Genomic DNA, 25,931 nt, shown 5'->3' with positions numbered 1-25,931 from the left:
GCTTGTACTGTACTGTCTCGGAGAACAGAGCGCATATGCCAAATATTCTTACAATGCTCGAAATTCGTTTAAAGGAGAAATCTAGAGGGAATTACAGGTGAATTTTATTACCGGAAAATTTTGTCTGGAAAATGAGAATGTCATGCGGATTGAGATCCAATCTACTCCATGATAGCAGCGATCCTGGCTAAACTCCAAAGTGTAGAGGTAGTCATTAAAGCGCGTTTACGAATGGGCACACATAGAACAAAGGCGACCTAGCTAAAGTGAGCTAACTCCGTGGTAAAGCTCCTAATTATGGTTAAACGAGGCAGAGATGGGAGTTGGGTGTGATTCTGTTGAGCAAAAATCCCACACACTGGCGGATTTTGGACTCCTTAATAAAAGAGAGCAAATTTCGATTCTATGTTGAGATGATGCATTCCCTAGTAGAAAACTTAACTTCTGACGGAAAATTGGACGGGCCGCCACTGCGTCGAACAACTGGCCGGATGGCAATTAGAAAAAGGAAAGAAAAAGTCTAAAGAAACTTCAAATTAGTTGTTTCGTGACGGGAGTGAGTCTTTAAAAATACCTACTTTGAGACGAATATATAATTTTGTTGGGTTTCTAGAGGGTTGTGATAGGGTCATTTAAAAGCCATATGAGGAATCATGAGCACGCATTTCATGATTATTCAATGGGGTTATTGCCTTAGCGAAGGAGAGATCCTGGCTGACATAAACGACTTGAGAGATAATAGTATAATCAGCAATAATCAAAGAAAAGGCACTGGGAAGTTGCAGTAGAAATTGGAAAATAAAGCTTAACTCCGGAAGCGCACTATGAGGAAAGTGCTGAAGCGAGTAACGACTGCCCTGGGCAGTTGATGGCCTAGATGCTTGTCAGATTGGCAATATAATTTCCATGAAGTGAACTCACTATTTGAAACCATCAAATTCATTAATTGCTTAGCTAAAAGTGTATGAATATAAGAAACGCATCAAATTGGAAGACCCTTTAAACCCCTCGTTAAACAGACAAGACGTGGCATTAAAAGATTATAACTTCGAACAAGAAGGCAGTTTCAAACAATTAGGCCCAACTCTCATAACGGACAACAGCATAGTAGGCGATATAAATAGGTGTGCCAATTCTGAAAAATTTAAATGTACACAGGAAAACAAAGTTCACGATAGCTTAAGCTTTAATTTGGCCTATCCTGTATGACGACAGCGAAACGTAGACGATAAACCAGGCTGGAGAGCAAAAAATCAATGCTTTCAAAAACCGAGAAGTCGTGAGTAAAATTTTAGGCTCAATGAGGATGGAACAGTGGATGATGAATCAGATACAACACTGCGTTGCGCCTATTATACGATGAACCAGAAGCCGCCATCCATATTAAAATTCAGAAGCTCCAGTGAACAGACAATCTATGTACACCAGGAGAATGAACAGGCGCCTATTGAAGGGCCAGGTGTAGAGTAAATGACAACAAATGACAACCTGAAAAGCCCCCCGGTGGAAATCGCACGATACGGGCTCTTTGGTTTCCGAAATTCGAAGGGCGCGGTTAGTTGGCCCCGAGAAGTGAGGACGAAGACTTCAGGAGGCCAAGGACTGTAGCGCCATAGAAAAAGATCATCAGAATTGAATGTACTCACACTGTATGGTTGGTTACGGCTCAAAGTTGACAAGGGTCATTACAGCTTTTTTGAAATCCATTTTCAAAATTGCAATTCATCGTCATTAACGGCAGACGGATCTTTTATGTAGTAGACATACTTATGCAGGACTAGCTAACTTTTGTCGAAAACATTTCAAGGACTAATATTATCACATAGCTAACAAACATTTCCCATCCATAATAAATTATCCTTATTTGTTGAGGTGAATGATCTTCCAAGCCTGGTGCAAAAAATTCATATGATATTCCAATAGTGCCAACCTATAGAAGCTTCCTTGTAAAGTTTGACAATAATGTCTTTACTGGTTGAAAAGCTACACTTCTTTCAGAGACGGTACCTTCGTTAATGTGGAAAACATGGACAAAGAGGAGTTTCGTGTGTTAATTAAAGATTGTTTTTTAATGGGGAAATATAAGGTCCAAACCAAAAACTTATCTGAAAAGTGTCAGGGCTAGTCTTCTCCTTGAAAACAAATGATCTGCAACTGTTACAGTATCGTTAAACATAGTAAGACATGCATGAATAATGCTGAAGGATCTGGAGAGTCGAAAAAAGGTTACAATTTCAGAAAACATCGACGAAATTCACCACATCGTTTTAAATAGCTGCATTAGAAAATACTTTGTACGAGGTGGCTGCTGAAATTTTTCACATCCAATCAACAAGAACTACAAAATGCGATTAATTCAACGCATTGCTTAGAGCTATTTCAGCGTAATTTTAGTGAATTCCTGCGACCACATGTAATAATGGATCAGACGATCTTGTAAAGTCCATTAAACAATATAAGTGGTTAGAACAAGGCAAAAGCCGCCCAAAACTAGTGGAAGGGTGTCGGCTAGTATTTTTTATGATGCTCATGAAATAATTTTTGTAAGTTATCCTGAAAAAGGTAAAACTATTCTTCTTCTTCAGTCTATGTCTCGTTCAAAAGCAGGGTCCGCGCGTGTTGAGTTATTTTGTTTGTTCAAAAGCCTGATGTGGATGGAGTCACGAGGCTTTCAAATCAACGCCTAGCGTATCAAACTATCGTCGTTTCGGGTGGCCTTTTGGTCTTTTCCTATCGACTTCGATGTTCAGATCAATCTTGACGCGAATTATATCATCATGCCGGCGAAGACTCCTATCTTGCAATTTTTCCAGGATCGGTGTAGCCCCATATCGATAGCGGATGTCTTCATTTCGAATATGATCATGGCGTTGTGGGACAATATTATTTTTATTGATTGAATGATGAAATAGAAAAAAAAACGGCCGCTCGTGAAGAAGAAAAAAGTGCTCTACAACCGCAATAATACACCAATTTAATTCAATTCTGAAACAGCAATGATTACATTTAATGACCACAATTATGAAAATCTTTCCCAAACACCAAACTCCTAAGATTTGGCACCGGACCATAAATTTCTGTTCCCGAACATAGAGAAGTGGCTAAAGTCCTGCTGGACATTTAACTTGAATGAAGCGGTTAAACAGGAAACAGAGGTTTATTTTGATATTATGAAAAGTGTAGAACGGTAAAGGAATGCTTCAAAAAATGTATAGCTCTTGAGGGAGATCATGTTGAACAATAAGTAAAATTTTTCCGAAAAAATGATTTTTTTTTCATTTTGAGTCGCATTCTTACGAAAAAATCTCAAACGGTGCCTATACAATAAAAAACACTAATAGAAGCTTTTTCTCAGAGCATGTTTTTTTTGTTGGACAGAAAAAAATCTAATGAACCAATTTAATCTAATTCTTTTACAAACTTTGGTATAATTACCGACTGAACGCACCTAAATTTATACAACAATATTAAATTTTGGAAATTTGGGAGAATTTTTTCCACTAAGAAAACGACGAAAATCAAGTTTGCTATGTTAAAAAGCTTCCCAAATTGTCAAAATTCAAAATTTATGGTTAAATTTAGGTGCGTGCAATATATTTTCATCAAAACTAAAAAAAAATATTTGTGTACGGACGCAAGGACACTGCGGTTGCCATTTTGTTCTTATGACCATGAAATCTTAATTGTAAGAGTTTAATGAAGAAATATGTAAAATTTTAAATTGATGGCTTTTATAAATAGGTTTGCTGTTATGACATTTGAAATGATACCTCTTTTTACGGGCTGAACAATAGAATAACTAGTCAAACAAATATCGGGGATTATAGCCCTTCAAATGCAATATTATCCAAAGACTCAATGTTGCTCTCCAGGATTTGATTATTTGCCATGACAGATGCATTTTAAAGACATACGGTAATTAACAAATAGGTCGTAATATTTTCCAGAAAACATTACCACTACCCAAAGTTCCTGCAACAACAGTATCTGCGCAAAACTCTAAGCTAATCAACAAGCTGTTAATCACATTACTATGACCAAGGTTTAAAATTAAAGTGGGAAAACGCAAGTAAGGAAGCTTACCTTTATCCAAAGCCATAAATCACTGTCTACCTAAGGAGTTACTGCTGCTTATCTCTGTTTCCACAAGTAATCGACAAACATTGTCACCGTCAAATATGTTCTTGGAAAACGGGGATATACGCAAATGTAAGGTTTCACATATCTATTTGGAAATTTTCACATTGTATGGGGCGAAATCAATCAAATATATATTTCACGTAACATTAATCAATCATCGATGCACTTATTATCTGTATTCCCTAATTTATATATCACAAGTGAAAGTATGTTGGGATCTGTTCTGTAAAATAAATGAAAAATTTCACGAAATGCGTTCATGCAAAGTTGGAGTGACGTTTTTTAAAAGAATCGAAGAAACGAAAGAGAAAACAAAGAGCAAACCAAGAAGCAAATAAAAGACAAAAATCATAAACATTATAAAGATGATTTTTATTGTGTACAGTCGTGTATTGGTTTCAATGTCGCCTTTATCTCCTTTCCATTTTTTAGTTTATTCGTATTTCTTTCTTAATTACGTAATAATTTCTTGTAGGAGTATAAAAATTGTGTTCATTCTCTTAGTTCATATCTTTTTAAGTGTATATTCTTTGTTGCAGATTATTTATGTGGTATAAAATAAATTCTATTTATGCTTGATTATTCGCTTAAACTGGTTCCGTGAACTTCTCAACTTTAAAAGAAGGAAAAATAGATGTATATTTTCTTTATTAATTCTTCTTTCTAAAATGCTTCGGTTTTCTTAATTGTTCTAATCACAAAACTTTCAATTAATCATTGCCACATATTGGAAAGTGAATTTCTCTTGAAGAAAATAATAATCAACATAGATACTCGTGTAAAAATAAAATAATAGCAAAATAAAAGAAATAATTTTATAAAATATGATCTTTAAACAAAAACAAAGAAAAATAAATTCATTTTTCGCATTTTTAGTAATAATTCTATAAATTGCATTCAATTCTTCTATATTACAGTAAATTACATAAAATTCATAATGAATTTTTTACTCGGTTTCCTAAATCTGTCCATCACAAGAGTTTAAATTTTCGCATGTTTTATCTTTAATTGAACTTAAGTCTAATTGGTGTGCAATAGTCGTCACCGGAATAAAAATATGCACAGGAAGTGTTCTTTTGAATACAAAAGTTTCGGAATCGCCTTTGTTTACTTTGGAAAAAAATGACTTTGGAATAAAATTGCAATTCCGAAACTCGATTTGATCTTCATGATAGACTATGAACACGATCATTTTTGTTTCGCATTTGGACCAATTTGTAGATGTTGCAAAACAAAGAATGGTGTCTTTCTTATCTTGCATACGCAAATGAGTTACACAGAAGCAGAGTATGGAGAAAGAACTACGTCAAGGGATATTACTATGAAGCACAAAGGGTGGATCGACTGGATGCTATCAGAGTTGAATAAGAAGCTTCTACTTAAAAGAAAAAAAAACGCTAAATTGAGAATCTTGGCTAACACTAATTCACGATAGTGATTCGCACTCACATGGTTTACGCGGAGAATAGAAATATATAGTCTTAGCGAGAATTCTACTTAAAAAAATCTAGTCGAAAATGACAAATGACTACGAGAAATGAGGGTCTAAATGATCCTTCCTGATGCAGTAATGGTATCCTACTTTAAAATTCTACTATAAGATCTGTAATCGATAGCTTCGTAAGTCAATTGAATTTTATCGGTTTATCCTTAAGAACATATCAATTACATATGTTGTCTACTAAAGTCTCTTAAAATCTAGTAGGCAACTAGTAGTAATCACGATAAGATAGCAATACTCCGCCTTGGACCACCTTGACTAATATTATCCATTGATGACCATTTTTTCATTCCATTTTTCAAGGCTTCTGCAGTAACTTTATCTTGCATAACTCGTGACATGGCTTCGAGTTTTTGTGCGCGTTCTTTAGATAATGGCTCTGTAGGAAATGATAAATCATTTGCCTCGGCTAATGTTCTTAAATCGAAATAATATTTAGCGTAAACTGAAGATGGTACATTAATGTTAAATTGTAGCAATTCTAGAAATTGTCTTTCGAGTTCGTTCATGTCTTCCACTGTAATGTCCTTGAGAATTTGGCAATAGTCAACGTTCCAGACAGCTTGGTCGTCCCACACTTTGCTCGCTAGCAGTATAGCTCCCAACACCATTCGTTTCCAATTGCAGGGAGCTATATCCAACTCGGCGTAGGTTAGTAAACGTTCTAAGTAGACTAGGGTTATGATAGCACATTCCGCTGTTAGTTGAGCAGCATTGAATAACGTCCGCACAAACTTGTATATTTGCCGATGTTCCGGATTGTGTATGTCATATTCGTCGGGAACTGGGTCCCTTGTTAGCGGATGTAATTTTTCATCGAAAATATCTAATCGTCGTTCGGATTGTCGATTCTTTATATGATAATAAATAGCTAGTGATACACATTTTACTGTATTTTTAAGATTTGGTTGTGATACAGTGCTATCGTCAAGGTAGATTGTCGAGCAAGACGAGCTTTTCTTCAAGCCCGTCACACTTATACTTGACGAACCGTGCTGTTGGGCAATCTGGTGTTGAGACCTTTTCCTTGTTATCACTCCATTTTCAACTTTCGATCGCTCCAGGAAAATTGTCGCTGCCGATGGATCCACAGAGGGATCAGCGTCACCATCCGTGGTTTCGCGCTCTGAAATATGCTGGATATTATTGGTCGATTGATTCCCTTCGGGCAGATGTTCTTCGTATACAGGAACTTCCTTGGCTTTGCGTTCTGGTGGAGGACTTGAGTAGGCACAGCATGAGCTCTTATTACCCATAGTTTTGGTGGAATTTATTGAAATTTCACTTAAGTCCTCAGAGAGATTCTTGGTAGTCTAAAACTTCTTCTAGTTGCTCTGAGCCCTAAGAGACTACGGAATTCGTTCCGAGCTTGCGGGTGTATTTAATTTCATAGCATAGTTCTTCAGAAATGATGTGATATCAAATGTTAACTCTTTTGATTTTCTTATCTCTTGTAGTCTTCTTTATATTTAGTTGAATTTGCTTTTCTAAAAATTTCTTGTGAATTTTGCGTCTTATAAACAGAATTTCTCTTTTTAACTTGATTTGCCGTGTTTTTTTATTACCTAAAGTTCTTTGTTATTTTAACTGGGTTTAAACTAATTTGGTGACTAGGTATGAAGTTTTCTTAAACAAAATTTCTCATGAAATTTTTATTTAACATTCAATGAAGAAAATGCGGCCGTTAATATCATTATCATCATATCATGTGAACAATTTTTCACGATTGCAACTTTGTAGTTTGTTTTTGGCACTGGATACATGGCCTGCTGGTTCTTTTATGTTACCAAAACTTGGGCGTGGGTGAAGATGAACATAAGCTGAATATCCAAGGTAGTAGAAGCTATATTTTATCTGAAAGAAAAAAAAATCCATTTTAGATTACTAATGGATCTCTGTGGAAATTCACATCTGCTGGTGACTATGCATCCTTGACAGTAAATTAGAAACTACAAAAGCTCCCTAGTCTCTTCCTGTGGATGCCGAATATTCAGGAAGAAAACCCAGAGGATAAATTTTGAAACGCTAAAATTAAATTTAAAAGCCACCGGAGCAAACGAGATTCCACACTATAAAATGTTTTTCTTAAAATCGCTTTCGCTGTTTCATGCATTCACACTCATTCATTTATTATGCATTCAGAAAATCTCTCCTAATTTACGCTGCAGAGGAAAGAAATCCTTTTTCTTTTCTTACTACAGGAAAATATATTTACATATTTATTAATTTCCCGAAAGCGGCTTCAGGTTTGATCGTAAGAGCCATCCTAACTTGAATGGGGAATCTTTATATCTCAGGGAATAGATCTAGATGGTGGGACTGAAGTTGGTTTGAATTAAATAAGATATACTACCAACTGAAATAGCGTTTTTCATGTGAGATGACTTTTAATAATTCACTAGAATTCATACATAGTATTCCCTCGTGTTTTAAAGCGAAACTGAAGCCAAGCTATCAGAAAACTTGGAAATTGTTTTTACTGATGAAGTCTCGAGCAAGAATGCTCTTTTCGGTTATGACTTTTGGTCATTGTACAAGGGCGTTGATATGTCTATGGAATCTGGATACACACATCTTTGGTGATATCGAGCGTTCCCAGAATATTCACATCCTGATGTTTACATGTAAGTTACGCCCATTGAGCTGGGGTTTATGAATACACTCAAAGTACTCTCTACTTGTTCGGAAAGGCTACTAAAAGGGATAGAAATTTGTGGGCTAGCAATCTAAAAATTTAGAATTTTCCTTGCTATCAAAATGGAAACTACGTTTCCGATATAGGCTGCGTATTGTAGGCCTAAACCAAGTGAGATGGTGGGACTATGGAGAGCACTCCTCTTTCTCTTACGGTACTGTACTTTCGATTTCCAGCCTAGTGATAGTAGATATGTATCCGGTGTCGGATTGTTGCTGAAAGGCCCCAGAATCCTCGCAACTGGGGGCCTAGCGTAGTGGTATGCTTGGACGCCGGAGAGTATTCCTCTCATCCTTGCGATACTGTGCTTTTGTACTATGGAAAGCCTAGTGCTAGTAAGATGCGAATCCGGTTGCTGCTGCTGAAAGAATGACCCTCTCCAGAGAGCCGGCCTCGAACAGGATCTTGAGTGGGAAATTTCGATTCAGGTTAAAGAAAATAGTGCAGTACTACGTCTTAATGGAGAAGGGAAGTTTGCTTTCAGTGAACAATACTTCAGAATTCGTGAGTCTCCCTAAAAGTCACATTGTCATCGTGGTTGTTGATTTGGATGCCAAGGCTAACAACAACTTGCTCGTTAATAGATGTCTGTAATTTTCACTGCCTCAGCATCGGCAGCATACTATTTGAGCAGACCCTCTGCTTTTAAGGTCAGTCGTTTTTCGCTGGCAACCGACCTCTAATCAGATCGACCATATTGACATCAGTAGTAGGTTCCTGATGTGCCTAACAAAAAGGGGTACTGAAGTTGGCTTCGAAAGGTTCAATCATCTGATGGACGCCCCTTTAATGTGATATTAACATTCAGTTTTATGTTGCAGTAAATTTACATAAAAGAAACAAATTTGACTATAATAACTTTGTTAGCAATGATATGATTCCTACCAAACTTGGTGTCGTCATGCCCTATATTATACAAACCTTGATGATTCTAGAATAAACTTAAGTTTCCAATCAATTTCTAACAAAATATGGTAATGTACTATCAAGTTAGTGTAAAAATAATGTAGTGTTTTGTCGAAAGATGGGGTTAAACTGTACATTCTATGTCAACATTATACCGATTTTGACAAGTAGGCGCGTGCTGGAAAGATGACACCAATTCATAATATTTTGCGGGAAGAAAGTGCTTAGTTCTGATCAACAGTTTAAAAGTTGTTTTATTTTGAAAATGAAGGCGTGATATTTTCAGATTTTTTTTCTAAAAAGTAAGAATGGGTCGCAGGCCCGCGAAAATATTTGTGCAGTTTATGGTGACGATGCTGTAACAGCACGGTGTAGCACAATGATGTTTCAAGTGGTTTCGTTTTGGAAATTTCAATGTCAAATATGCCTCTCGCCTTGGATGGGCAATTATGGCTAAAGCCGATAAAATAATGGAGAAAGTCTCACGTGAGATGGCTCCGGAGTTAAACATTGATAATGTAGTGTTTTAAACCATTTGCATTCCGTTGGATTGGTCAAGGAGCTCGATAAGTGGTTGTCGCATAAAATGCGTTCAAAAAATTTAATCGACCGAATTTCCACATGTAATGGGTTCCTAAAATAGTCCAAAAACAAGCAACTGTTGTTGTGTTGTATGATAAGAAATGGACCACGTACGACAATATGCAGCGAAAAATGTCGTGGAAGAAGCGATGAGAAATTCCAGAAACAGTTGCAAAACTAGGATTGACGAAAAAGAAAGTGATGCCAATCTAATGATTGAGAGAATAAGCGAAGCAAGTCAAGTCGAAGTACCGGAAGCTCGGCGCTCTAGGTAAAAGGTTTTGTGTTCACCTTATATGAACGACTCACAATGCACGTCCATATGTAGTCCAGATGTAGTTAAGAATACAAAAAAAAATTCGCAATATTTTTCTAAACCCATATGTACATATATTTCACGACATTAATACTGTGTTCATCCGGAATAAACAAACACTGTCTATTACCGCATTGATAAATTGATCTAACGCATCTTCAGGCATTTCGACTTTACTCCGTACACAAAAGCACATACGTAAAGTAAAAACCGCTCGTAACCAGGTACACACACATGTCTATTATATTGGTTACTGCCTGCACATATCTCCCTCGAGTAATTGACGTTGGTATGCAAATAATCAAGAAAAGCCAAAAACGAAAAACTAAAGCTTCCCCATGGACCCCACCGTTCATATAAGTTCACTTTATATGATGATGACGTCATGCACGTCTTAGGGTGTAATAAATTTTCCTACAATGCGAAACTTTGACCTTCTATACGTTTGTTAATAATAGTTGGAATGCCTTCAAACTTCTCAGAATTATGTCCTATGTTATCGCCTATCTTGGTGCCAAATTTTGTATTTCTCGAAAGAAGTGAAGGGGGGTTTTCCGGTAAATTTCTAAAACGTGGTAATATACTATTATTAATTTTTTTGTGCAGATATCGGAACGGGATGTATTTTGAGGCCTAGATTTCATATAGATGCATCACTGTGATTTTTTTTCAGATTTTTCGGTTGGATAGGTTCTGAGAACGAGACCTGTTTCACATGTTGAGCCCTATGTTTCACCCAAAATTCAGAAATAGCACTTTTCGAGGCTTTTCATTTGATACCCCACATAATCATATTCTGTAAAAGAAATTACATCCCCCTTCAAACTAAACACACGCCACCCCCTGCAATGTAAAGGGGCACAAAAACAACATGTTCTCACCAAATTTTGTGACAATCGGTTTAACGATTTCGGAGTAGATAGAGTGACAGACAGATATTGAATCGATTTTGATAAGGCTTCGTTTTACACATCCTTAAAAAGCGATCAAAATTGACGAAATCCTGTGGCGCCTCCTTCCAGTAGGATAACAGGAAATCACATACATCTTTGGTCACCAGACAAAAACTGGAGGAGCTTGGCTGGGAAGTTTAAACCTACTCAAGGTATAGCACTGAGCTTCTGATTATTTACTTCTGTCTCTTCAAAACTCTTCAGAGGGAAAGAATTTGAATTTAAAAAATTACTGTGAAAATCATTGTCCTAGTTTTTTGCCCACAAACCACAGAAATTCTATGAGAATGTGATCATATCTCTTCCAGGAAGATAATAATGGCCAATATTTCGAATGATTCTGTTTATTTGAACAAATAAATACGATGGAGTTGAATCCATGAGAAACATACAACATGACTTTTTCAACAACCTAATATTATTAACTTCATTTAAACAGATGTCGATATGGAAGGCGTTTTGAGGCCTAGACATTATAAAGTGGTAGCTTCATGAATTTTTCTTAGACTTTTTCGGTTTCCCAGACAGGGAACGATTCCGTAAAAGAAATTACCACTCACAGTACGAACTCATCGTTTTCACCAAATTACGTATCAATATGAGTAACTGTTTCTGAGAAAAAAGATATGAAAGACAGTAAATCGATTTTAAAACGGTTTTGTTTTACACAAAGCCTTAAAAAGGACGTCACAAGATCTAGCTGAGCACGAAAATGCAGAGGTGCATGGAAGAAAAATGGGCTGAGAAGTGGTGTGAGGCACAATTATGAGCAACTGAGGAGATGGAAAAAGCACTTCACCGGGTTTCTTAACTGTATAATATCCGGTAAAATTCTACATCCTGTAGCCACTGTAATATGTGTATACGGACTGCTCCTCCCAATAGAATCGCAATTATATTTACATTCAATGCACCCATGATTGCCTTCCTGCGGAACTGTTCTTTACAGCCTCTGCGGAGTTGCTACTCCACTCATTCCTAAAACCTGTTACAAAGATATTAGTTAAAATCATCCAGGATAACTACGTTCGTGACATATGCTTGCTTTCCAACCGAACTGGAACTTAGCAAAATGGACCAGACTCGGAAAAAGAGGCAAGCAGAGTGGTTTATTCAGTCCCAAGAGCCAAAAGCGTTTCGAAGCTTTCCGGCGTGGAATAAAGACGACCTAAAACAATCGTCAGTCCAGCTAGCTAGATACCTAAGAACTTGGAAGATATCCGTAGCTAAATAACTTAGTAATTTTGAAGCTCGTAGCAATGCTGAATGCTGAAAAGCTGAGGGGGGGGGCAAAGTAGAGGTACCATTGTTTGCGAAGCTATCAATATTATTTTTATGTTAAGCTGAAGAAAAATTATGGAAAACGAACATAAAGATGCCATTTGTCAGAAATCTCGACCTAAATTTTACGCTAAAATTATATTGTTAAAGTCTGCTAGATTGTTGTTTGGAAAGGATCTGAGTAAATGCATTTTTCAAGAAGATAGACGTTCCTGTTCATTGTAGCCAATGGTGTATCCCTTGGAAATTGCACCTTCATTAGTCAGTTTAAGGTCCAGGCGCTAATAGAATAGAGAATGTTAAGGCGTTGAAGAAGCTTAAGTTAAAAATAAAAGAATATGGAGCGATGATGCGATCTTTTTCTATGACGCTACAATTCAATGTAGGTCCTTGACTTTCGTAGTTGATTCGAGACTCAGCAGTGTAGCACCGAACTTGGAAGGGCAGTCGGCGCATTTCTATTTTATGGCGCAGAGAACTTGGCGTTCACTCTCTCTAGTCTGATGGTTTGCGTTGTCCATGAGTTAAGAACGTGGAAGTGAGATTAGGACTTGGTAGTAGAGTTGCAAGTGTTAACTAACGTGCACTACCCACGTATGTGTCCATCAACTTATTAGAAAGATTGATACTCCATTATAAGTTATGCCAAGGAATGGAACCGATCAGCACATTACGTGGCGTAGGTGGAGGAAGAGTGCATGATTCTTGCAAAGTCGTGGAGGGAGGTGAGATAACTGCCAGGAACTGACAACGAAACCAGGATCAGATTAAAAGTAACTAAGTTTGTGCCAACTGCCAAGCAAAGAGGAGTACCACTTATTTTGAAAATTAATTTGAACATTTCAATGCAATTAATCTCGAGCTGTCCAAGCAGTGTTGCAATAAAATTATATCAACTGGTGGAATTCAGAATTAATTCAATTTTTTCCAATATTTTACTATAAATTTTCATATTAACTTTTTAATTCTGGATACAAATGAAGCTGGAAGAGAAAAATTTTCGGATCGTTTTGATGTAACCTTTCATATCTAAGGCGGAAAGCTACTGCTTTTCGAATTGTTTTAAGAGTAATATTAAAGGGAGTGTTAGTATTCTAGAAAATACTCGTATATAAAGAAATCTCAAAAAAATAATCAACAAAATCTAGGAAAGCCTGGAAAGTAGTTTCAAATGAAAACCCACTGGTGAAAATTTATTTGATGCAAACAGAGGAAGATATAAAAACATTAATGCTGAATATTATAATGGAATGAGTGTCACTCACCAAAACCATATGTAAATTAAATATAATTTTTGTTGTGGCGACTTTAGTAGTTAGCAGCAGACTTCATTGAAATATGCGAGTATTGTGCATCTGCTAAAATATTCAAACACAAAGAAGAAAGTGAAAACATAACGCCATTTAAGGCACAATAAAGGTGGCAAGCATTTGTTGATCATTGATCAATATAGGAAGTGGCCGAAGTGCGACATGATTGAAAACGCGGGCACATGTCTGGTTGTATTTTTGAAAAATTCCATATTTACGCGATATTGTATTTGAAGTCAAATAAGGTGACTACCTAAAAATGTGCGCGAGACAATATGGGTGCGGAACATATGTGATATTTATGCATGCAGTCTTATAGAATATTCAAACGAAAACGAAAGAATGGGACTTTGAAGGTGTGTCTTGGAAAATCCGTGGATGAGGATCGAATGGATTGCGACGAGTAAATACAGACGTTTTTAATGGCGTATTAGCTGCCAGGATATGTAGCAACTTCAGCGATTCAAAGCCAACATTTTTCCTTGGGTTAGGTGATACTAACACTTTAGCATTTTTCAAGAAATTAAAACCAAACGTAGTAACTATGCCCTAAAGGTAAAACAGCGAGTTCATATAAATCGTATGAATATTAATAAGTTTCACCAAAACCTATTAAGATAAGGATTTGTTTGGTGGGTAAATTTTTACAGCTATTATGTAGGGTAATTAGCTCGAACTGTAGTAATGTAGGCTATAATATATAATATAATATAGGATGTATCACATTAAAATGAATAGTATAACATAGTATACCTGGCATATATGTATTACGAACTGAACTACAAAAACTACAAATGAAACCATCGAGCAATCAAATATTCTTATATGAATTTTTTTACTTGAAGCGCCAAGATCTTGGTTTCCGCGTCATTTTGTTTTAATTTGAAATTGTTCCCTTAAACGTGGTAAGAAAGTAGCATTGATTTTAATCTTACAAGTTCATGGATACTTAAAATACCCTACTCTACGATATCTACAGTTAATAATACCGTATTATTGTAATTTGAAAATTGACTGTGAACTTCACGTAAGGGGTATCTTAGGACTGTCAAATTGCAGTAATATTGATTTTGATATGAAGCCTCATACTGGAAAGTTTGATGGAAATCCTACTATAATCAACAAAGTTTTAGTACTCAAGGTTGGCTCTTTTGGGCCAAATTGCTATTTCTTAAGAGATGAAATATCCGCACTATCACGAGCTATGTGTAAATGAGACCATGTAGCCAAATATTTTTACATAAAAAATCAACAAAACATTTAATAGAAACGATGACTTTCCAGCCTCGCATTCCCCGCCCCGACAAATGTCAAAACTAAGACTGGCTTCGGAAAGTATCGAGACCGTCAGTTTGATACCCAACTTGGCGATATTCGAGGGAAAAAAATTACATCCCTCTTTGGATGTATGATAACCCCCCCTTCAACTCAACGGAGAAAATATAACTCTCTGCATGTGTGGGCATTCACAGTTTTCACTTTTCCAATCGATTTCGTGTCAATCGGTATAGTCGTTTCTGAGAAAAGTGCGTCCGACAGACAGACGGCCAGCTTGTAAGGAGTTGAGATAAAGGGGGTAAGTTGCTCCCGAAATATATATGTACATTGAAAAATAAAAATTGTAGTTTGGAGGAAGCTACTGATCTATCAATTTTAGGCTAAACTACAAATAGCAGATGATATCTAATCTCTGTGAGGAGTTGCCAGATCTCCCATCTGGCGCGATTCCAGGTGGCGGATAGGGGCACATCTATTGATGTGTAAATATGCACCCATGTACGCTTCTGACTGTGCATAGACTAATGCGTGGCTCAAAATGGCCATGGGAAGGATAGTGCAGGAGCTCTGAAGCGACTGAAGTGTCTCGATGGCGGACAACTTGGCCACCTTGCCATCAAATGCTACTAGTGATTTGGATTTGGAGAAAGAGGTGTTCAAGACAAGCAAGACCTTGGCAACACCAATAACGAAGCGAAAAATGATGGTCTGAATGGAAATCGGTGGTCGACAAAGGCGGTTTCAATATCCTCCAGATCTGTCCAAGAAAGACGATCGCAGGAGATACTACAAGATTAAGGGATTGACTCATTCAGGAGGAGCTCTTCAATTCTCCCATCTCCACCATTGCCAAAGGCGGCAAAAAGTCTGGAAAGGACCTTAAAGGTTAAGGGAGTGTTTAAAAAGGAAAATCCGGTCAGGGTTCATTGACAACAGAGCCCCGACATGGAGGAACTATCCTTCATGCAGCTTGAAGGACAAATAGTTGAACTGTCCGAGTTTGGACAAGCAAGCACAACTTGCACCAAACTATTAAAAACATGATGAGAGCCATTAAGAGTCCTCTGTAATTGGTCTTAGGAGAAGGAAAGAGAAACTAAGCAAAAGCCGAAATCGGCTGTCCGAACAGTGTCACAGACGACCCAAGTGACACTTAACCATATTGCCATCGACCTGCTAACCAATAAAAGGGTGCAGGGGAAAGGTGGTGATCATTTAGGGAATCTGGAGGCGTCTGCGGAAAAAAGGCACACTAGTACTTCCGAAGAACGCAGCTAAAAGTACGGAAAGGAGGAAACCAGAGCCCTTGGTGGGTCGTCGATGACCGAAGCGAAACCTAAGGGAACCGAAAATGGTGTATGGATCAAATTCACTCACAAAAAGCGAAGAAGAAATCAAAAGTGCGAATCCGTCCAAAGACAACTATTATTTCTAGCAAAGGCAATCTATCCTATGCGGAGATATTAAACAAGTCGGGAAACCGGAAGCTGGGCGCTTCAGGTATGAAAGGTTTTATTTGCTTCTTGTGTAAGTATCCCATTTGTACGTAGCCCGTTAAGAATATGCATTTAGCATATCCGATTTAGTACTTCGGGTTGTAAATTTACACGGTAAAGACAACTTTGAGCTACTGTAACTTTGTTACTAATAGTATGATTTTGATCAAAGTTGGGGATAATATGCTTCATATTATATTCTACACTACACTACTACTACTACTTTTATAACTCTGAGATAAACTTAAGGGGGGTTTATCTCAATTTTCCCGAAAATATGGTAATATACTATTATTAACTTAATTTGAACAGGTATCGATATGGAGAGTATTTTGAGGCCTGGGCACCGTATAGAAGCAGCTTTGCGATTTTTTTCCCGATTTTTCGGTTGGGTAGTTTCTGAGAATGGCTCCGTTAAAGAAATCATCACTTTGCACCCCTTCCACTCCCCGCCTTTTTAACAAATCTCAAAACTAAGACCGCCTTCGAAAAGTACTAGTCGAGACCTTTCATTTGATACCCCACATGACTATATTTGGTGAAAAACATTTTTACACCCCCCTTTTACACTCACTCACTGCGTGTCTGGCGGTCCACAGGTCCCACCTTCTCACCAAATTTCGTGTCAATCGGTATAGTCGTTTCTGAGAAAAGTGCCTGTGACAGACAGACAAACATTGAACCGATTTTAATAAGGTTTTGTTTGTAAAAAAGACAAAGTTGACCCCGACCTGAAAGATTTAGCAAAATGCGAAGGACCCAGAAAGGAAAAAAATGTAGCTTGGACAAAAACTAATGGCTTTCGTAACCCAGTTAAAAACTTACGGTACGGGCCAAAAACATGAGATCTATTTATAGTGCAAGGGTTTCGACGGGCTGGATGAAGAATCCATTGTGGGTGTTAGGAAAGCCTATGGTAGTACCCAAAAGATCACAATGCGACTATCGGTGGAGGCAGCGCAGAAGCTATTAGTGGAAAGACAAATTCGAATCGGATGAGTTGTCTGCCGTCGGAGAGAACAAATTTCATCAAAGAGATGCCTCAGGTGCCTTCTGTTTTGACACTTCGTGAAGGGACGCCAAACGCTTATTGTGCGAAGAAAAGAAAGGGCGAAATAACCCGCATATTAACGGCAGTAGTAAATGCTTGGAATTTAGGAAGGCGTTGACGGCAATGAGAAAATGCGGTTTATTCAAATTATTGCAGAATCGCTCAGGATTTACTTGATACGATCCTCTTTAAGTCCACCCAACTACTGGCCTATGCCGACGATATCGACATCATGGGAAGAACCACCCGAAACGTACAAACTGCCTTCATCCAGATCGAGCAGGCGCCAATTAGCGCAAGATCTTGGGCTGCACATCAATGAAGGCAAGACAAGATATATGGTGGCAACGTCAGCACCGAAGACGAACCAACCAACAACATCAAACCGCACTGGTCAAACAGGAAGAATAAGGATAGGAGAATAAAACTTTGAGACCGTTAATAATTTCTCCTATCTAGGGTCGAAAATTACAACCGATAACAGCTACGATGAGGAAACCCCCGCACGGTTGTTGTCAGCCAACAGAGCCTATTTCAGCTTACGAAAACTGTTCCGCTCGAAACGTCTCCCCATAGGGTCAAAGCTCTTACTGTACAAGACAATGATCTTGCCAGTCCTCATGTATTCCTCGGAGACTTGGGTTCTTAACAAGAAGAATTGCGAACTCTTGGCCGCGTTTGAGAGAAGAATCCTCCGAAGAATTTTTGACCCCCTACATGAGGATGGACGATTGCGTAGCCTGCATAACGACGAAATCTATGAGCGATACCATGACCGTCCGGTTGTGGATAAAATCCGGCTCAATAGGTTACGGTAGGCGGGTCACTTAATCCGTATGGATGAGAATGATCCCACCCGGAAAGTCTATAAGGGCAATATCTATGGTAGAAAAAGAAGACGAGGCAGACCCTGCCTAAGATGGAGCGATGGCGTAGGCCAGGACGCCAGACAGCTTTTAGGGATATAGAATTGGTGGACTTAGGCGCAAAACCGGGATGTCTGGAGTTCCTTATTAAGGCGGGCCTAGACCGGATACCGGTTGTTGCGCCGTTGATGATGATGATTTGGTATTAAGTGTTCTCCCAGATGACTCGACCTCCTTTGCACAAGTATCGGACACTGTCCCAGGACGTGTATAGAGGTTTCGTCAAACTCCTCACAAAACCTGCAGTCAGTGTCCGTAGATATCCGCTGCTTCGTTGCCTTCCAACCCAGCATGGCCTGGAACCCAAAGTATCCAGACCTTGCTGGACGGGCCGAGTGTATTCAGTCTCTCAAGGCATTCCCACACCAGTTTAGAGTTCACCTGGTTGGACCCAAGTGCCTTGATCCAGCTTCCTGTAGTTCCCTTGCAGATTAAAGGAGGCACATTTGTCTATGGCGTATATTTCCGCTTGAAATGTACTAGTGTACCTGCCCATTGGCTCAAAGTACATTTTCCTTGGACCAATGACACCGGCACCCGCTCCCTCTGCTGTGAGGGATCCGTCAGTGTACCAAGTAATCAGTTGTTGGTTTACGCCGTATGTCGCAGCCACGCTCTCCCAGTTTGCCTTGTTACTCCAACGTGTTTCAAACTTCTTATCGAAATGAAACCTCGTTGTCATGTTATCCCATGGTATCAGTAATTCGGGATACCGCCTAGAAAGAATACCAATCTTCCTTCGATTTAGGCAGCTCCCCGCCTAACTGGCACTGCCGGTCATACTGAATATTGCCCTCCTTGTCGGCATCTATATGTGCAGAAGGAGAGGGATTAATCCTAGAAGGACCTCCAGGGATGCCGTTGGGCATCTCCTCATTGCCCCACTGATACACAAGCAAGCCAGTCTTTGGAGCTTATGTAATTCCCTGACTTGTGTGCTGAGGTCGGTTCTTTCTGCCCAGATTACCGCTCCATAAGTAATTATTGGCTTTACTATTGCAGTATATATCCAAAGTAGTATCTTCGGGCTGAAGTCCCAATTTTTTCCTGCTATAGACCTACAAGTCATCAGAGCCTTCATGGCTTTCCGACATGTGTTTTCCAGAGTAATTTTTGGTCTAGCGTATTTCCCAAATATTTAACCTCTGTTTTTCGTTTCACCTCCATATGTAATCCATGTAATCTTATGGCTCTCAGGTGATCAAGCTTACGCCTCCTAGTGAATGGTATTATGGTGGTTGTGGCTGGGTTGATCCGCAGTCCCACCTCTCTCTCTAGTAACCCTTAGTCCAGTTTGAATTCTATCGCATAGGATATCTTCATATTTGCCCCTACAGATTAAAACAATGTCGTCCGCGTAACCCTGGACTTGTATTCCAGTATTTGTTAACACCTCCACGAGTTCATCCACTACCATACTCCACATCAGCGGCGATAGTGCCCCACCCTGTGGACAGCCTTGAGTGGTATTCATGACAATAGAATTTGTAGAATTTGCGGCTCAGGGCATCTTGTATTTCTGTGTGCGATGTGTTGTCGAATGGTCCTTCAAAATCCAAAAACGCGCACAGTGCAATTTCTTTTGTTTCTATGGCATCTCGTAGTACCTCTGTCAGCTGAGACAGTTGACCGTCCTGCCAGGTAAGCGTGTTGACAATGATGTAGGGGATTACGCTTTAGAATGTTAGTTCTAATATAGTTGTCTATGACCTTCCCCACCATTTTGAGTACGAACGATGTTAGGCAAATTGGTCTGAAATATTTAGGGTGGAAAGGATCCTTTTTACCCGATTTCGGAATAAAGGCCACTTTTGCCCGTCTCCATGCCTTTGGTATGTATCCCAGTGCTATGCTCCGTCTTACCATCCTCAGAAGAGACTCTAAGATAATTCCTAGGCCTATCTGGATTAGTGCTGGGAAAATGCCATCTACTCCGGGAGATTTCAGTGGTTTAAAAGTTCCCACTGCAAACGTTAGCCTAGCTTCTGAGCACACCTCTTTTGCTAGTTTCCAGTTCTCCTTTCTTCCCCTTTTATTCGTTGTTGGGGTGTCAGGCAGAATGTTGTCGCCTGCCACCGTGGGGTAGGACTCCGGGAAATGAGTTCTGAGAAGCAGGTGTACCCTGTTCTCCTCATTCTCGGTATATGTCCCATCTTCCTTCTTCAAACAGACAGAGGATATTCCCCCGTCTTTGGCTACAGCCTGGTTGCTTCTGTGATCGGTTCGATCACTTCACAGAATTCCCTGAAGCTGTTCCGTTTCGCTTCCCTGATCGTGTTGCTATACGCAGTCAGTGCATTTTTGTACCTATGCCTGTCCCCGGTTGGTTTTGCCCGGTTGAAGAGTTTTAAAGTAAGCTAAATCACCCCGTGATGTAATACCAAAGATGGTTCCACGGAGTAGGAGGGGAGTCGGGGTTGGTTTTAGAGGCTAAAAATGTCACATATCCAAACCAGTGTCTTCTGAAGATTTCCACCTCCTTTGGAAAAAAAATAAGGATTTGTTTTACAAATAAAAACAAGTATGTTTGCTTTAGATTTGCTAACCTCCTTAGCAAAAAGGTATGAATAATTGTCAAATAAATATTTACATAGTTAAAGCGTAGGTGATGGTTCTCATATGCACTTTCAAGATCTGAGAAAAAAACTGCCCGTCTTCGCGAATCATATCTCAGAAATGTTGAATAGCGTGTAAATGTATTGTAGATAATGAATCAGTAAGGCAGCAGCCCGAGACATCATGCCCAAACAATTTTATTTGTTTTTATGTGGACGATTACTTGGAGAGGTATTCTGTATTGTCTGATAGAGAAACGCGATGGGTTTTACTTCTCTTTAGGAGATATTTACAGCTAAAAGTATGGTACCATTTCTTCAGTGAATGGGACTTTTCAGGTATTGCTATATATTGCGGAGTTACATCTGAAAATAACATGGCCCAAGGGCGTCTATAAGAAACCAACCTTGCACTTATAAATTATTTTTTTTATTATTCAACCATTTCTCACTGATTTAAAGAAAGTATTTTTTCATGGAAATATTTCATTTTGTGCTTCTTCCAATATTTACCTAATCACTAAGCACGAGTTGTTAGCATAGCTGCGAATTCCAATACTGGTGGAAAAACATTTGTATTGCATGTGTTAAACGTAAATATTCTTTGTGAGCCTAACAATACCTAAGAGCCAACAGTCCAGCACGGCAGATTTCCAGTTTCCGTTTGTTACCATCTATAAATCGATTAGACTTACATTATAGAAAGTAAAAGCAACTTATTTATCGTTTGTTGATATTCCCACAATCCCCGCTCCTCGGAGCGCCTATTTGCTTTGCAAATTGAATTCTCAACCTCTGTTATCTCCCCGAGTTAGTAGTGCGGAAATAACATTATGCCGGTCGTTTGCTCTTTGAGATATCACAAATTTAAAGCTGAATTTATGCGAGGAGCAGTACCTTTTTTCCTCGTGTACGTTACATTATCGTGCGCGGAACAAAATGTTCAAATAAGAGCACCCAATATACTAAGTGGGCATGTAAACGATTCTAGAAGAGGCAAACAATTAGCTTGTGGCGCCAAATATAGATAACCGATAAGGCGTGATAGGAACGGCAATAAAAAAGTACAATAGTATCAGAACTACAAACAGAAACTGCCATTGTACATTGCGCTCCCTAATAAGTTTAATGAATGAACCCCACTGGCCGCCTGGCCAGTTACCATATGTACGCTGGCGCGTAATGTGGGTATGAATCACAAATTAGATACAGAATATTATTATTCGTCTCTGCATCAAGTGGATTCGCTCGGTTAATATTTATGATGCACGGCGTTTGGAATTTCTCGAACGTAATGAGGCAGTTGACCGATCCAGTCACTTTTCATTTCATATGAAATTATTCCTTTCTGCTTGAACGGCGTGTGGGCAGAAGCAAATGGAGTCGACAATTCCGTTTCGTTAAATACCCACAAAGCAAAAGTATCAAACAAACTATTGTGAAACGAATTCTGGAACATGTTTGTAGAGCGAGTAATGACTTCACGGTTCGAAAGACCGATAAGTGTTTGGCTTCTTTCCCAATATGCCATTTGCTTCCAGGAGGGGTATGTCACCGATGATGATCGATGGAGCGTGTGGAAGAGATACGGGAGTTTCAGTGCATATGAATATTCAATTTTTTCAGTTATGCATATGCTGACAGGAAACTGGGTTAGCCTTATGCAGGACGAATTCCTAGTCGTAATAGCATCTATAACTACCTCAGGTAGCATTTCAATTATAGCAATTATAGATTTGATCCGCTACAAGAGCCGAAGATTTGAGTTAGGCCATGAGAAAAGAGCAAATAAATTTACTTGACAAGTAAATGATTGGCAGCTTTTCATTAAAATTGAATGGTTTATTATTCAATGCAATCACTATGTCTAATAGTTTGTTGCAGTTCTATAAGTTCAGCTAATTGATTACCGTTCATATTTTGCTTGGAAACTTATGAACATTACTTTGTATCAATCAAGGAACCTTTGCTCCTATCAATTTTCACTCATTTGTGACATATAGGGTTCTCTCCTTTGCAATTCACTAAATGGATGCAATTTTACTAAAATTGATAGAATGCACTGTTCGAATGATCCGGATCTCCATAAAATCAAATCAAATATTGGATTGAGTAGTATATATTGTTCCAGTGAAATAACCTATTCATAGCGATCGAATCAAATTTACTTTGTGAATGATGTGTCATATTCTAGACGCATTGGAGTGAAACAAGCAAATCGAACTTGTATTCTAGTGACGGTTTCACTATGGAAAACTCCAGTTTGATGGAGAAGTGACCTCAAAGATCTCGAATCGACAGTAGAAACGCTGGCGGAAAGGCTATCGTCTGAGCCAATATCTTTAATTTGTAAAAATTACTAATTGTGGCGTTGGCTTTACTTTTGATCTAAAATTTTATCATCATCATCAAAGGCGCAACAACCGGTATCCGGTCTAGGCTTGTCTTAATAAAGGACTCCAGATATCCCGGTTTTGCACCGAGGTTCACCAATTCGATATCCCTAAAAGCTGCCGGCGTCCTGGCCTACGCCATCGTTCTATCTCAGGCAAGGTCTACTTCGTCTTCTTTTTCTATCATAGATATTGCCCTTATAAACTTTTCCGGTTGGATTATCCTCATCCATACAGACTAAGTGACACGCCCACCGCAACCTATCATGATATCGCTTATAGATTTCATAGTTGTGTAGGCTACGGAATCATCATCCTCATGTCGGCCAAAAATTCTTCGGAGGATTTTTTTCTTGAACGCGCCCAAGACCTCGCAATTTTTCTTGCAAAGAACCCAAGTTTCTGAAGAATACATGAGGATTGGCAAGATTACTGTCTTGTACAGTAGGAGCTTTGACCCTATGGTGAGACATTTCGAGCGGAACATTTTTTGTGAATAGACTGTGTTGGCTGTAAACAAACGTGCCACCATTATTTTGTCTTGTCTTCATTGAAGTGCAGCCCAAGATCTCGCGCCGCCTGCTCGATCTGGATGAAAGTTGAACGTCTCGGGTCGTTTATCCCATGATGTCGATACCGTCAGCATAGGCCAGTAATTGGGTGGACTTAAAGAGGATCGTTCCCATCGCATTTACCTCAGCATCACAGATCACTTTTTCCAGGTCCAGGTTAAAGACGAGCTATGATAGGGTATCCCCTTGTCTTAGATCGCAGTTGACGTCGAATGGTCTCGAGAGTGATCCTGCTGTTTCATCTGGGCTCGCAGATTGGTCGGGGTTAGCGAATTCTCTCATGGTCGTGTGTTTTACCCTGCCTATGCTATCTTATACGGCTTTAAAGTCGATGAAAAGATCGTGCAACTGATGTCCATATTCCAACAGTTTTTCCATCGCTTGACGGAGATGCCAATGTTGTTCTGGGCGTATGGGGCTATCCGGCCTAGCAAGATAGCGGAGAATATCTCATAGATGGTAGTCAGAACTGTGATACCTCTATAATTGCTGCACCGCGTGATATATCCCTTTTTATGTGTGGGACAGATAATGCTTCGTTGCCAGTCGTCAGGCAGCTGCCCCACACCTTGAGCATAAGTTGATTAACCGCTTGGTTCCGCTGTAATTCCATCGGCTCCTGACGATTTATTATTTTTAAGCCGATGAATTGCACAGACTGTTCCTTCTATACTTGGTGGTGCCAGTATTTGTCCATCGTATTCAATTGGCGGGACCTCCAACTTGACGATGTTCTGGTTGTTGAGCAGTTAATCAAAGTACTCAACCCATCGCTCCAATATGCCCATTCTGTCGGAAATCAGATTTCCTTCTTGGTCTTGGCAGGATGAGCATCAAGGTGTATAAGGCTTCATCCTGTTGACTTGTTTGTAAAACTTCCGCGCTTGATGCGGTTGCTTACTGTATTTTTCGAGTTCACAGACTCATTGGTTCTGCCAGGCTTCCTTTTTCCGTCTGTGAATTCGCTTTCCCGCTCTGACATTCATCAAGGTTGAGAGGTGGTGTCGTCTGACCAACCCGTGAGCAATTTGGTTGAAGGTGGTCCCGTCTGGAGAGGCCCACGTTTGTTTGTGGACCGCTTTGCACGCAAACGAGGTACCACTTCGTGCGACACTGCTAACTGGATAATTTGCAGTCCGCTATCATTCGGTGCTCAGAGGTGGCGAGGAGGAAGACGGGGCGCAACCCTGTCGGCTAAACCAAAACCAAGTGGCCGAGGAGAACCCCCATAGTGGGGGCACCGGGATCGCATTGACTTGCCGGCCGTGATGCAGTAGGTGAATGTTCCAAAGACCTAATTAGGGCGATCAGATCCGAGTCTGCTTGGGGACTCATCTGAAGTGGCAATAGTCACGAAACTTTACCAGGGGTATACTGGTACCATGGGAACCGAGATAGACCCTGGACTCACATACTTCAGGAGAATTAATCTTGTATGTGCGTTCAGCTCGGTTGTTTGCGGTTGGCCCCTTTAGTGATGCTGGTTGCGTTCAAGCGAACAGAGACCTTCGGGTCTCAGCTTGGTGTTGCGTTTCAACATGGGTGCCGTACTCCTTAGTTCGGTAGAGATTTTGGTAGGTCTTGCATCCATCAGTATGAATGCTGAGCCATGCACTTGGTATAGACTGGTACCGTTGTTACTTGTCACAGCGGGGCTCTGATTGTGGTCACGAAATCAATTCGTGTCTTAAGAAGACCGTGGGATTAAGTCCACGAGACAGGTGCTAAAGTTAAACCCCCTGTAAGCTATGGAGGCCAACGTATGGCCTAAATACGGGCTCCGTCTCTACTTGACTGTTAAAATCCCCAAGTACAGGGAACGCCATTAAATGTGGGCCCATTTGTCTGTAGAAAGAAGATTTGTTCCAGCTGTTTTTTGAAAATGATATCTTTCAAATGTTTGTCTTTGCCCTTGATGGCCAAATGTGCTTTTTTAGCGTTTTCCATCGTTTTGGCCAATGTTTCGCCCGATATGG

At 39.4% G+C, this 25,931-nt stretch overlaps 1 protein-coding gene across 2 annotated transcripts in view; it reads right to left on the bottom strand.

Moving 5' to 3' along the window:
- Positions 1–4,491: 4,491 nt before the first annotated feature.
- LOC119650574 (cyclin-Y-like protein 1) overlaps positions 4,492–25,931 on the bottom strand; it is a 44,869-nt gene continuing 23,429 nt past the window's right edge. For both annotated transcript variants that reach the window (XM_038053394.1, XM_038053403.1), the window contains exon 2: positions 4,492–7,495. In XM_038053394.1, coding sequence (XP_037909322.1) covers positions 5,860–6,897 — 1,038 coding nt within the window. In that variant the 5' untranslated portion in view covers positions 6,898–7,495 and the 3' untranslated portion in view covers positions 4,492–5,859. The remainder of the gene's footprint in view (positions 7,496–25,931) is intronic.

This window comes from Hermetia illucens, chromosome 1 (genome assembly GCF_905115235.1).
Source record: "Hermetia illucens chromosome 1, iHerIll2.2.curated.20191125, whole genome shotgun sequence".
NCBI classification, from domain to species: Eukaryota; Metazoa; Arthropoda; class Insecta; order Diptera; family Stratiomyidae; genus Hermetia; species Hermetia illucens.
Note: the sequence above shows the minus strand (reverse complement) of the source record. Positions and strands in the feature narration are given on the sequence as shown.